At 31.1% G+C, this 14813-nt stretch overlaps 1 protein-coding gene across 4 annotated transcripts in view; it reads right to left on the bottom strand.

Moving 5' to 3' along the window:
• Positions 1-14813, bottom strand: part of LOC118183513 (transient-receptor-potential-like protein) — a 503203-nt gene that overhangs the window by 157352 nt on the left and 331038 nt on the right. For all 4 annotated transcript variants that reach the window (XM_085808846.1, XM_085808848.1, XM_085808847.1 and 1 more), the window contains one exon: positions 1457-1693. In XM_085808846.1, coding sequence (XP_085664972.1) covers positions 1457-1693 — 237 coding nt within the window. The remainder of the gene's footprint in view (positions 1-1456; positions 1694-14813) is intronic.

Here is a 14813-nt window from a genome sequence, read left to right as displayed (position 1 = left end):
CAGAAACTAACTAGTACATCAGGACACGGAATCAGAAGAGGACAGCTTGAATGATTGTCAGCGGAAAAAGGTCTTGACCCCAGGTACTGAATCTTCCGCATAAATTGGCTGTGAACAATTAAGGCGATAAGTTTTCGAATAAACGGAGTGAAACCAGTGAAATAAATTAGGTTAAAATCTCGGTGAAAAATACTGGGACATTTTGAGCAATTTCTATGCAAAATATTTAAAAATAAAGAAATCTATTGCTATCCATTCAGAACATTATCTCAAAATACCCAGAATCATACAAGAATGAAATCTCAAAAAAGAAGTTTAAATTGATCATTCATTAATTTTTCTCAGGCAACGCATAGTTTAAATATTGATTCGTTCAGAGATTCTAGTGACATTTTACAACAAAACGTATCTATTATACGGTGGAAAAAAAATAGCTATCAGCTCAATGGTACACCTATAAAGTAATCCGTGGGTTACAGAAAATAAAATAATTCACAGCTACATGAAGAGACTGAGATGAAACTTAGCGAAACAAACATTAGCTATCAGTTTTAGAATAGCATAAAATATTGCATATGAAAAAAATCTTTCATCAGGAGAATTGCACGATCAAGAGCTAGTCTAAAAATGAGCTGTCATAATACAGCAGGCAAGGTACTTCATTACGTAGTGTGGTTATACCTTAGCAGCTCAGATTCCGTGCTCATAAGTTGATTTCATGTTTATATATTACGAAAGTAGAGATTCTAACATTTGAGCAGATCTAACAGTAATACTTAACGAAATTGTGAATTGGCATCTCTGCAGATGCCTTTGAATTCAGTCATCGTGCTATATTCGAAAGGTTTTAGTCTACCCCAAGCCAGTCAACTGCCTGTCCCCATCGCTCATTTGTCAAATGATGTCTTAAAATCAGTCTCAGCAAATGGTCATTTTAAACATCTATATTTCCATTTAGAAACAAATTATAGCAGCTAATTTTCACACTCGTTTCATGCTTTCACATCATCACATGAATTCATAAAATGCTATTACTTGATTTATGCTATAAACTGATCATGTGAATTCATAAAAGACATACTACTTCTCATGGAATAAAGTGAGTGATATTTGTTGTTGCTTAGTGATAAATGTATTATCGTGTTGAGAAATGATCATGTCTTGCTGATATTTTGTTCACCCAAAGAAAATTAGTTCGGGATTATTTTCAAATTTGTATTGAGAAGCTGGCAGGCTTTCGGATAATAACGGATGTCTTAACTTATTTTTTTGATAAGTTTTTTTTTTTCATCTCAGTCTTTTTATGTCGAACTTTGAAATTAATGCATACTGATATTTTTCTTAATGATTTCTCCCACTGTTACTTTAAAAATAAATTTATAATTTTTATAAAAAGGTTTCTTTTGATAAAGTTTCAGTCAATAGTAATATGCAAAATTAGAATTAGGTAATTTACCTGTTTCTGTTCATATTTTAAAGCCAACTTCAATCTAGAGAGTGTTAATTTATCTGGATCATCATCCTCCTGAAAACTAGAATCAGTTTTCTTGTTGAGGACGGCTATGACTTCTTCAGTACTTCTGCACAAGTCCAGGAGATCACAAGAATACTTTTTGCACTGATTACTTAGCTCCACATAAATCTCTTTAAATTCATTTTCTTGCATAGCCAGATGTTCCAGCTCCCAAGATAACTGAAATAATAATTAAAAATTTTATTTCCTATTATCTAAAACTTAATTATAAACTTCTTATATTTCATAGTTAAACATCAAGCAAGTATTTACAGCATTTAGAAATGGAAACCATTTTATTCATTTCATTTAAAATGTATATGTCAAGTTCTGCATTATAATAAAATTTCTGCAAAGTAGAATATCAACAAACATGTAACATGTCAACATGTAAAAAAAAAACCCAACAAGCATGTTATTAACGGTTTGATGAAAGCAAATAGATGAAACTTAGCTGGCAGAAATAAAAAATATACATCAGACACAAGTTTTAAAGGAACTGTAAGTGAATACTTAGAATAACAAAGAAAAACGAAATATATCTGTGTTATAAATTTTACAAGTAAGAAACTTAGAATCATTAAACAAGTTTTTGTGATGCGGTATATGTAAAAAAAGGAGCAATACGTTCCCTAAGACTCAAACCTGGATCTTTCGAATAGTCGCCGAGTGTGCTACCGTTACACCACGAAGGCATGCTTGAAGGAGGGAGAAACTACCTTATATACTCCCCCTTTTTAAAGGGATGAGTGGACCCAGTCACCAAATTCTGGTGCTGACAAATTATGGTCCAACACCTTTTAGTTTGGGCGCCACTGTAGTGTAATTAGGTTCTTTTTTGATGCGGGAGACCTAAAAATGAGCAATGCCCTTGCCGGGACTAGAGCCTAGAGCTCTCGAATACGCGCCGAGTGTGCTACCGTTACTTCACGGAGGCATGCTGTAAGGAGGGAGGAAAGGCCTTATAAAACAACATCCTCATTAATGCACTTTCTATTTAAAAGAATATCCTTATCTTTGGAAGGGTTGTACTCTTTCTATTCGCGATTTCTATACTATTGAAATTCTGTTCAAAAGCGCCTTCAGATGAAAATTTTCCTACTTCAATTCAGAGATTAGAACTTTATATTTTTATTAATAAGGTTTACCCATCCTAAAACATGACATCTCTGAAGTGTATATTGCGACGTATTATGAAATATTTGTGATAACGTTTGTCTGCTAGTAGAAAAACTTCAGATGTTAGGGATGACTGCTTTTGATAACTCAGTTTACCTAAGTGTTTGAATGCTTATGTGAAGTTGCGTGGTCTCTGGTTTGATGTCTAGAAAAGAAAAGACATAAAGACATCCAGCAAATGAGATACGTTTCAAATTCTGTCATATTAGGCTCTTAAGAATGGCCAAGTATAGGATGGCTTTCAGCCTTAGATGTTTCTGGTCGAGTCAGATAAGCTTATCTGTATGTCATATAATTTAAAGTATTCTTGATCCTTATCATTAAAATTATATTGAAGAATATGTTGCATACACTATGATAAGTATGATAAACACATTAATCACACTGAATCAATTATTCAACCAACCAATTAAAATAATAAATTAATCTAAAATATGTCTTACAATACATGTTCGAGTTTCTAATTAATATCATTTTAGTAGTAATTAAAATTCTCATGGCCTACTTTGCAGCCGCAATTTTAATATATGTCTTATTCAATAAGATTTCAAGCTTCTATATGCTTTAATTAAACCAGAAGATTCCGAAGAAAACAACAAAATATTATAATCCATTCAGCAATAGAAGTAATGTTTCTAGCCCAGACAGAAATGATTAATCACAAAGTTGAATTAACTTATTTCATGACGTTTTGTTTCTTTTTACACAAGCTATTTGTTATACAGCTTTTTCAATGGACGACAGTAAAGCTGCAGAATCATCTGTTTCTCTTTAATGAACTCCATATTCATTTTTCTTCATGACTGTGTTTACAGTTAATTAGATACACATTCTTTAAAAATATTCATTTCTGAAATATACGAGATCTAGGGAATAAACCAAAATAAATCTCTCTGTTTAAACATTTATCCTACAATTCAGATTATATATAACTCTCAAACTCATTGTCGTGCAAATCATTTGTAATATTGCTTTTTTAAAAACCGCTTGTATTGTCTTAGGAGACTCAATCCGTTCATTTTAATACTTAAACTAGACTGCAAATGCCGTATAATTTTTACGCTCAGATCAGGACAATTCCAGCATTTAAAATTTGCTTCAGAGTTCTGCATGTCTGTAACGATTCAAAAGAAATTTGAGAGATAATAAGGTAACATTGTAAGGATCTTAAGTTTTACTAACGTTTATTTGTTTTAAATCTTTACTATCACTTCTTATTTTCTACTTCAGGCCAGAATTAAAAGCTTTTAACTTATTTATGCAAATTTGTCTTGCTAACGCCAAGTACTTAAGTTGAGGCTTTTTGCCTAGCAAGAGAGAGGAAGGAGTTATTAGAAGCAGGCCGCTTGCCATAGTAGTTTTACTCGGTTGCTGGTTGCCTTCAAGGCCAGAGGTTTAATCCTCTTGATAATTTTAAACGTATCGTAGTGTTAGCAGTTCTCTGTACTACATACGGCTTTTTGTTAATATACGGCCAATCTTGGAGTTAGGCACTTGTTTATTAATCCAAAGTTAGTTTAGTTAATATTTTTATATTCTTACGTTCAGACCACATGTGGTTGGTCTCTGTATTCCGAAGTTCCGGAAATCATTGTAAAGATAGAAAAATAAAGGGTTTCGTATACCCTTCCTATGTGTATTGTCTACTTCACAATTTATTGAACATAGCTTTAGTAAGCTCCCTGTTCCGAGTCAGGACAATTAATGTTTCCAAAGAAAGTAAAGAGGAATACTAATCCTGATAACATTTTTACATTTGTGTCAACCCTAGTGTTGTTGAAATTCATCAAAAACACTAAAACTTCGCTTCAGGCTAAAATCAACGAAGATTCAATTAATTGATTGTTTTAATTTTACGTTGCCATTTTTAAAGCAAAATTCAAAAGCTGACGAAATTAATGTCAATGAAACACATTTTTCAATATTATACAACTAAATCATTTTTAATTTGTTCATTATTATAAACGAAAATTGTTTTTAGTAAAAGGAACACTTTTCGCTTATTTTGCACTGAAGTCTAGAATATTTAATCATGTATAATGTTTTATGAAAATTTGTATCATTTTCATACTTAAAGAGATGGAAATCAGGTTAATCACACCAATTCGTAAATTTTACGTGGATTTGCAAATTTTACGAAGGTTTATTTAATTGAATTTTTTAAATCAAAGCACTTAATAATAGATAGAGAAAATTCTCTTTGAAAGATTTTCTGAGGAAGGCTAACCCATATTCTTATTACATATAGCGAAAATAAAAATAATCCTCTTCAACCCGCTCTTTCACTAGGAACAAAACCGGAAATAAACAAGCAGCGGCTTTAGCCAATAAACCAGCTGCGAACGCACTAAATTAGTGGTCTAGCTTTAAGATACGTAATATTAAGCAAATACACTTTTTAATTACTAATGGAATATAGTTTTTTCAACAAATATCTAGGTGAATGAGATTCAACGTGCAATGCAGAAGAAATCTAAAAGGGGATGGGTTTATATCAGGGTATCAGATTATGAAAAATTTCCCACTAATGGTAGTTCAAATATTTTAAACTAATGCGTTTAAAAAATACAGGTTTAGTTTCATGTTAGGTAAAGTGAAATCAATAGTTATAAACAGCTGTTACTTTAATATTTAAAATAGAGCTCTCAGTCATTTACAAATGCATTTTAATACAATGAAAAGTAAAGCAGTATACACAGCTGCCCTTTCATTCTCATCAAACATTTTAGGTAATAACGCCAAAAATATTCATTTCTTTTAATAAATGGCAAAATTCAATCAATTTCTTTGGAACTGGATCCACTGTAAAAGAGTCTGAGTGATTTAAAAAAAGACTCCTTAGCATATCATTTTTCAAGGACAAAAAATAGCCTTTGTACGCGGACAAGGTACCTTGGTAATTAAGGCTTTCATTTGCTAACACAGAATTCCTGAGTTCGATTCTTCGTCAAGATGAGAAATCTCTATGAATTCATCTTAAATTCTGCATGCGTTCAATAAATCTACACTATTCTACTTGTATTTAATGTAAATAAATCATAAACGACCATCTGAAACGTCTAATTATAATCATCTGCCTTACTACTTTTCTCTTATTTCTAATCGAAATGAGGAGTGTCCTATTGCCACACTTTTTCCTTTCAACATTTTCTTCTGCGTGTCTTACAATTGATGCTGTGTGTTTTCTACCAATGATCTCAAAAAGTGTCAAAATTGTACATTATGGTACACATCACATGGCTTCATGAATTAAAAACGAGCGAATTAAATCTTTCATAAATCAACTACTCGGTAAATTTTTGCGAGGATCAAGATTATCTCCGCCAAACAAGCAGTCGGTCTCCCGTAAAACAAGATCTTTCTTTGGTATACGTTGAATTGTATCGGGTACCACATACCACATTGTCTTGAGATCAGAAATCGACCATTACCCAGCTTTAGGCTGGATCTGGACTTGTAAGAGAAGAGCATTTAACTCCAATTGAAAGATCACATTCTCAATATATATATATACATACATTTGCAGGCTGACCGAGGTTTATGTCACGGTCAGAGAAGAAAATTAGAAGTTTAATAAAAGATGTTAACCGTTGTTAAAACTCTTGTGAAAAGATTTATTCAAAGTAGTTAAGTAAAATGTCACTGTAGATTCAATTGTTCTTTCAGAATTACGAAACGAGCAGCTTTAGAAAGCACATCGAAATGAAGATTAGCAACAATTACTTTAAAATTGATGGAGAGAATCACATATTTTTGCGGTTGGTTTTTTTCGGAATTGTCGCCATGCACCGCTTCTGTTGAGAAGCTTTCTAGCTTATGGTCAGTATATTGAATCAAAACAGTTTGTTAGAAAGTGCCATATGGCGAGCGTTGAAAAACCTGTAAGCCGGTCGATGCTAAAGGATCGTTATGTCCGTCATCAGAGTAAGCCGGATAGTTCTCTTGTGGATTTAGTTCGAAGAGATGGGAAGTGCGCAAAGAAGTTCTGATCAAGATCTCTCAGGAGCTCCTCTCTCAGAGGGGGATGTTTTTTGTCAATAAGAGCTCTTCGAAACAGGTATCAAAGTGTCACCTGTTTCGTAAAGTGCAAAGACAATTAACAGCAAAGATAACATCTGTGGTTAAAAAGAGTTTTCGCTCTTTTCTGTTTTCGTATTTACTGAATTTCCGCGTTGGTATTTAACATTTCATCTCACGGTGTGCTAACTGTATCATAAAAGATTTACTTCTGTCATGTTCTCTACCCTCTCTGAAAGTTATGATTACAACGCGGATATATCCTGTAAATCTCTCTCTCTCTCTATATATATATATTTATCTTAGCACACTCCCAGTCAAACTTCGATTTAGCGGTTGTCAAGGGATAAAGGAAAATTATAGTACAATGCGGAGAATGTCTCTTAGCTAATTTCTCACTTTGATATATTTTACAAAGTACCAAATTTTTGTTTACACCTACGATTCGCCTAACCATTTCACATTTTAAGCACACTCATTCAAGAAAAATTTCATTAGAAATAACTAATCTAGCTTTTCTTCATTTTAGTTTTAAGTCAGTACTGGACTTACCTCATCAGTAATGGCAAATAAATTATAAATAATGTCTCCATCTATTCGTCAAATTTCAACGAATATTTTTAACATGTTTTGATAACGCTTCGTACGCATCTTATACTTTCATACCTATTCATTTGCTCCTTCACCATTTGTTTAATTTGATAAATCGGACGAATATATGTTCCCTCTCTGTTCATAATAAATTTATTTCAATTCTTCAAGATATCCACTTGTTAAATCAGTTTAAACAAAATACTGTAATATAAATAACAATTAAGCCAAACTTTGTGACAAGAAGTTGTTGCCATAAGTACCCTTGCCACCTTTATCCACTTCGGATATTCTTGACAGCTTCTTCAAAAGAGAATGTTAAGAGCTTTTTAAAGCCAAGAATTAAAATTGGGAAGATGGACATAACTATTTCATGTTTTAACAAGAATAGACAGCAGTGTATGGCTTCGGGAAATACTAACTTTTACAAAATGCTATATTTAAATCAATAACAGAATCCATGTATGAATTTGAGATAATTTGACAGTGGACTTCCACGTTTAAGATTGGACGAACGAGAAACAAGCGCTAAATCAATGATATCATTAAATCGAGATCGCTCTGTGTACGCAGTAGTGTGCAAAATTATTAAAACAATGTAATTTTTACTTGGAATTAAAATTTAATAAAAATCTCTTTATTTGTGGGTGTGAACATTTATCACATTTTTTTTTTCAAAATTGCCAGCAACGAAATTCACAAACTGGAAATTTTCTAAATCCATTTTCTAAATCGTTGATGATTTTGCTTTCTTATTTCTTGAAAACTAGGGAATTTATTTGCAGTGCTTTTGCTTACTATTGAACATATATATCATTTAGTATTTTTGAAGTGCAGTAACGTTGAAGGCCTTCTTTTCCCTAAATGAACAGAAAGATCTGCATAAAACTGATGTAAAAAGGTAGGAAAAATAAGTATATTGTTAAATCCTTATTCAGCATACTACGTAGGCAAAGTAACTTTTTTTTTAATTCTTCACTGATGTTATTATGAATAAGGTAATAACTTCAGATACACATCAACACATTGTAAAAATTAACTACAGAAAGAGTAGTAAATTCAGCAATATAAATACCGCTTTTAACCACAACTGAGTAGAGATCTTGATTCGAATGTAATCCTGGTAGAGATTTTATATTTCTCCTTGAAAATACAAATTTATTTCTCGAGGTACATTTTGGTAATAAATGCAATAAGTTTGGAAAAACATTCCGAAAGCAACTTCAATAAAATTAGATTCTTCGATAAAAAAAGTGATTTAGAATTGCAATTAGAAAAACATAGATTTTATGCAAGATACAGGTTTTTGTAACATTGTTTTTCATTTAATTTATTCATCAATATCAAAATTTATGCTGAATTGCCTATTGATAGTTCAACTTAAATTTTGTTATTGGTGTTTAAATTAAATGAATAAATAATTCTTATGGTTTATACGAAATTATGGTTTACAAACACAGTTATTATTTACATCAATAATTGAAAGGAATGAAAAACAAAATGACTCTTCTAGTACTTCTGCATATGTATATGTATTCACAAACTAAAAAGAAATTCTAAACAGTATCAAATTATAAGCTGTAAGCTGCAATAACTGGATGCAATATTAATAAATAAAATAGGAAATTTAAATTTAGCACATTTTCAACTTGGAATAAAGAGTTGGTAATAAATAAATTATTCTAATGTTGTACCAAAACACTGAGAAACAATAACAAAATGAGAACAGTTTGAAATTAAAAAATTAACAGGCAACAAACAATGTAAGTAAACAAACAATGCAGTAACAAATCAAAACGCAACAAACAATGTAGTAAGAAAAATGCTGAAATAGTAGTGAAAATTAAAGAAGAATCTTTTTTGTTTTTTCACACTGGTCACATTTTCTTGTATTTGTCACAAAGGTTTGATGCTTTTTTCAGAATAATGTATTTATTACCAACTCTTTTTCCATGTTGAATATGTACTGAATTTAAATTTTCCATTTAATTTATTAATATGATCGTCTAGCGATGGTGAAACGGGTGAAAAAAAAAACTACAACAGTGGCTCTCAGTCTTTTAATACGTGGAGGTTGAAAGAGCTGAAATTTATTCAAGAATAATACAATAAAATGAATCGAATCAAGCAATAAAAATTTCAGGGAATTAAAACTGATTGTGCCTTGCTATAATACAGAAATAATTCAGCAGAATTAAAATGTTTTTAAAAAATAAAACTAATAATTAGTATGAAAACAGAAAAAAGAACTATTTCAAAAATATTTATAAAGTATTATTTAATACATCACAATTTTTTGTTAAAGCGCAAAGTCTGTTTCAAACTATCAAGCGCGTGCAACTTGTAATTTTCGTAGGTATTCATTTATAAAGTATTATTTAATACATCACAATTTTTTGTTAAAGCGCAAAGTCTGTTTCAAACTATCAAGGGCGTGCAACTTGTAATTTTCGTAGGTATTCACATATATATATATACATATATATGAAGTGTGTATAGTATGTGTATATGGATATTAAGCGTATATATAAATGTTGTATGATCTTAAATTCATTTAGTGCGAAAACAAGTTATTCTACTACTTGCGCTATTGCTGCAAAGTAAGTTAATAATAATTTATTTACTAAATAATATTGATTATATTATCTCCTAAGATTAATTATAGTAGAATTATCTGAAAAGAGTGAATTCTATATATTGTATATGAGTATTAAGGGTATATATATATATATATATATATATATAAACATATGTTACCGTGAAAGATCGAAATTGGAGAATGTCGACTTTCACCGGAGAGTATCAACATTCACCATATACGTCGGTGAAAGACCGAATATTTCACTACATTCTTGTATATTCGGACCCTCACCGGTGTATGTCGACAATCACAGATATGCTCTGGGGAAAGTTGAAAAGAGAGGTCATAAAGTTCCATAATAGTTTAAGTTGTTGCAATAAATAAGATTTGAATCACATAATTTAGTAAGTTTTTTATTACTGTTATTTTATTTTCTCATTTAGAACGTATTGTATAATTAAGTAAGTTTTTAACTTCTATTATTTTCCTTTCTCATTTTGAATATATTGTGCGTTTTAGGTTCTCATGTTCTTAAGTTCTTATTTCAAGTCTCAAGTGCGTTTATTCGCGACTGAATTACGGAGAAGAAAATATAATATTGTTATATGTTTAACATTCACCATTAGTACATGGTGAATGTCGACATTCACCGGTGTAAGTCAGAAATAAGAGTATTTGGAAAATATTTCGGACATACACCAAGAGACTATGTGAATGTTGACATTCACCGGTGAAAGTCGACATTCTCCAGATTTCGGTGTTTCACAGTAACATATGTATACATATATTGTATATGGTGTTGGTGTTGGTGTATTTAATTATGGCAAAGCACACGAGGGCTATCTGCCTAAAGGGAGGGATGCCTTTCGTGGAGGACTTTCTAAGGGAAACTGGCTCGTATACACGTTACACATGGGGAAAACCACGAAAACGCCCATGCAGCCAGCCCGTTCGCGGGATTCGAACCTCAGACCGAACTACCAGTGTTCAGCGTCTTTACCGCTCGGCCGCTGGTGGGCTATATATATATATTGTATATGAGTATTAGGTATGTGTGTGTATATATATGTATATATTTCTTTTTACTTTACTTTAAATTATATATATATATATATATATATGTAAAATATAAAAATACGATAGCTTTGCTTTACGCGAACAGGCAACCTCTAATAAACTTTCAGGATCTTTCCCTTAGACCAGTACTTTCGAGAAGATTATGGCATGTTATGTAACTGCTACTATAAATGTAGAGTTCGCGCAACCTTCCTGCCACCTAAAGTGTGTATATATATGTATATATTTCTTTTTACTTTACTTTAAATTATATATATATATATATATATGTAAAATATAAAAATACGATAGCTTTGCTTTACGCGAACAGGCAACCTCTAATAAACTTTCAGGATCTTTCCCTTAGACCAGTACTTTCGAGAAGATTATGGCATGTTATGTAACTGCTACTATAAATGTAGAGTTCGCGCAACCTTCCTGCCACCTAAAGTTTAAAATCATAGAACTTAAAAAAAAAAAAAAAAAAAAAAAAAAAAAAAAAAAACTTGATTTTTCCTATCCCTAACCTTTCTTGAGCTGTAGGTAGTGTATATAGTGTATGTAGCTCCCTCTAGTGTGCATCATGATAACCAATTAGGCAATTTTCCTATTTCTGCTCACTACTTAGATATTTTTCTGATGTGGAGATACATGGTTTTGAACCATAGGCACTCCGTAACTTATAATCATTGGCATTGGCTTCCTGCCATCGCTGCTATAAGATCCTGCGCTGTTCTGTCCATTCTTCTTCCTTTTGTTATAATAGTTATGACGACGAAAGTCTAAATTTAATCTTATTTTATTTTAAATCATTGGATATATAATTTTGGACAATCTAAAAGAACAACGATCTGCCATTTGAATTGAATAAAGATATGGAGCTATAAGTTTAAATTCTTCTGTGTCATCATTTCTACTATATCTCACTCCGCCAAACAACGCACGGGCACAACGCACAGACTCGGATGCCAAAGGTTGGATACCGCCTTACACTCCCATCCACGATGACTGCAAGCTGATTACTCTTCTATATTCCCTGAAATGTTATATATTGCATATGGGTATTAAGTGTATATATATATGTATATAATGAGTATTAAGTGTACATATACATATGTACAGTTAATACTCATTTACACATACACACTTAATACTCCTTACACATATACATTTAAGATATATATACACACACACTGCTTTCTTAACTTTTTTTCCATTCATTTCTTAAGTAACTAAATGAGCGAAGTTTTCTTGGTAACAATTGTTTACCTTAGCGTGCCTATACTTAGCGACATTAATTTCGTCACATCTTTACCTCAAACTGAGTATATTTGTTGTTTGGCGAACATTCTTTCTTCTTTGTTAAACACAATCCAAAATCTTTCCTGATTTAATTGCTATTCTAAATTATGACATTATGCTCCTTTATTAGAATGACACATGCTATAAAATTTCAAATTATGGCTACTAATGCGGTTTCAGAAACCACATGACCATTTGCAGAGTTATGATGGATTTAAAAAAATATTTTAAAGGACGCGTCGGTTTCTAAATGACATTTCTCCTCCATTTCAATTCCTAGTAGTACTTACTTGCTATAATTATTTCCATACTTTCAAAAACCAAATGTTACTTGAGAAGTGCTAATGGATATTTCATTAAAAGATTGAAACCCAGGTATGAATTTTTATTCCAGTTTCCATGTTTCTTTTATTCTGTTAACTAGCTTAACGTTCTCATCGTTCATGAGTTAATTATGAACGATGGGACTAAAACCCCACAAGAATCTATTTATTATTAAAACTCCTGGTGTACAAAATAAGGAAGTAAACTACCACTGTAATTACTTAATGCATGCTTAACAGTGATTTATTAAATTAAATTACCAAGAAATAGGCTTAAGTTTTGAGACGAAATAAATAAATAAAAATGTTTTTAATTCAGTTTTTATTTTAATCTAGTTTTATACAGATGTCAATATATATAAGAGTCAATCAGTAACTCTGAAAATAATTTTACTTCCAGTTATAGATTTTTGAATATGAAATTAAAAATTTAGGTATGCTTTCGATTTAAAACATGAAAATATATTAATATTGATGAAATGTTCTTGTAAAGAAAGAAGTCTGAATTTATATTTAAACAGCTGCTAAGTGGATACCTGTCACTAAATTATACCTATCTATTCGGTATTTATTACTACCTATAAACTATCTATTAGGTATCTGAATATTAATAGCAATAGTACTTTTAACTTATAGAGTCGACATTGAAAATTGCTATAAGTATTTTTAAATATTTCAGTTTTCATTATACAAAAACTAAATTCATTAAATATACTCCTTATTTTTAATATTATTAATTAAATTAGTCTAGCTGAAGTCTACTTTGTAGAAGACTTAACTATTCCTTATTTGTCATATCAATATTAATTAAATGAAATTTATATTTTGGTTTCACTTCTAGAAGACCGAGCGACGTTTATTTAACTGTTCATCAGTTACAACTATTTAAATTTGTTGCACATGACCATTAGTGCTTCAATAACTTTTATTTACTCTCTAAAAACCACCGAAAATAACACACAGAACAGCGAACGACTAAGAAGTGAATTAAATTTACGTGCATTAGTCAACTGTCACTTAGTTTGATAGTAAAGGAAATAGCGAGAAATTTTAAACTTTTAGCTGTTCCGCTTGCGAGAACAAGATAATGTATATTAATGACGCATGTTGTATCAGAGCTAGGTCTGAATTATCAGTTTGAGATTTTTGTAGAGAGTATGAAAAGAGACTCACAGCCTTGCATATGCATAAAAGACATCGCTTTACTAATAAAATCATCATTCATTTTTAGTAAATTAGGATAAGTTTTGTAGTACCTTTAAATGAAATAAATTCTGGCGTATGTATTCGCAATGGTAACAGAAGTTCGTAAAATTTCAGGTATAGCATAAAATTCATTTAATCCCTAATGGATGGCAGTTGCCGAGTAAGAAAGTAGGTAATAAAATATGTTATAAGAAGAAGCATGTAAATTTCATACGATAGTAAATTATGTGTGACTGAATGAAAGAACACTTTTACCAAGTAACAATAATTATGATTTCATGTTAATATTATTCACATTTCTTTAAACGTCAGTATTAATTAAATAAAAATTACATGCAATGTTACAACCAATTTAGGCTAAAACTGATAGTATAGCTAGCCGAAATAACGAAAAATGGATTCTAGAAATTTTGATGATGAAGTTTAGAAAATTGTATTTTAATGCTGTCAGCATTTATGCCTATAGGTACATACACATATTTTATACAAAATTTTCAAAAAAAAAAAAAAATAAAATAAAACACTCATAAGCATGTAAAGCAAAATAATGTAGAAAAACGTCATTTGGCATGGAGCTTGACAGTAAGATTTTGGTGCTAGATCAGAGGGTGTTCTTATTGATGAAATTAGGGGGGGACCAACCGTAAACAGAGGCAGATTCTGAGAAAGAAACAAGAAACAACCACTTTTGAGAGAGATCAGACATAGGTTCATCGTCAGTCATCGCACAGAATTTTTCCTCCATGAAAGGAACAGTACTTGCTTTGTATTATGACAAGATCTGCTCTTAAAATTGTCAAAGGACATACTATATTTTATTGATTTTTAATTACTTCATTTATCATTTATTCTGTTGAATCTTTGCTGAACTTTTATTTTTAAGACTACAAAAGCCAGTACAAACGCAAATTAAGTGCATTTAAATAATGATCGAGATGTTTAGAGAGAGAGATTTGGTAACTGTAAAAGACAGTAATACTGATTCAACCAGCAGGTGTGCTATGTTGATTGTTCGTGAGTTAGCTTTCATCTGTTGTAGAGAAGA

This window comes from Stegodyphus dumicola, chromosome X2 (genome assembly GCF_044657685.1).
Source record: "Stegodyphus dumicola isolate Sdum_Otavi_A_Nest chromosome X2, ASM4465768v1".
Classification (NCBI taxonomy): domain Eukaryota; kingdom Metazoa; phylum Arthropoda; class Arachnida; order Araneae; family Eresidae; genus Stegodyphus; species Stegodyphus dumicola.
Note: the sequence above shows the minus strand (reverse complement) of the source record. Positions and strands in the feature narration are given on the sequence as shown.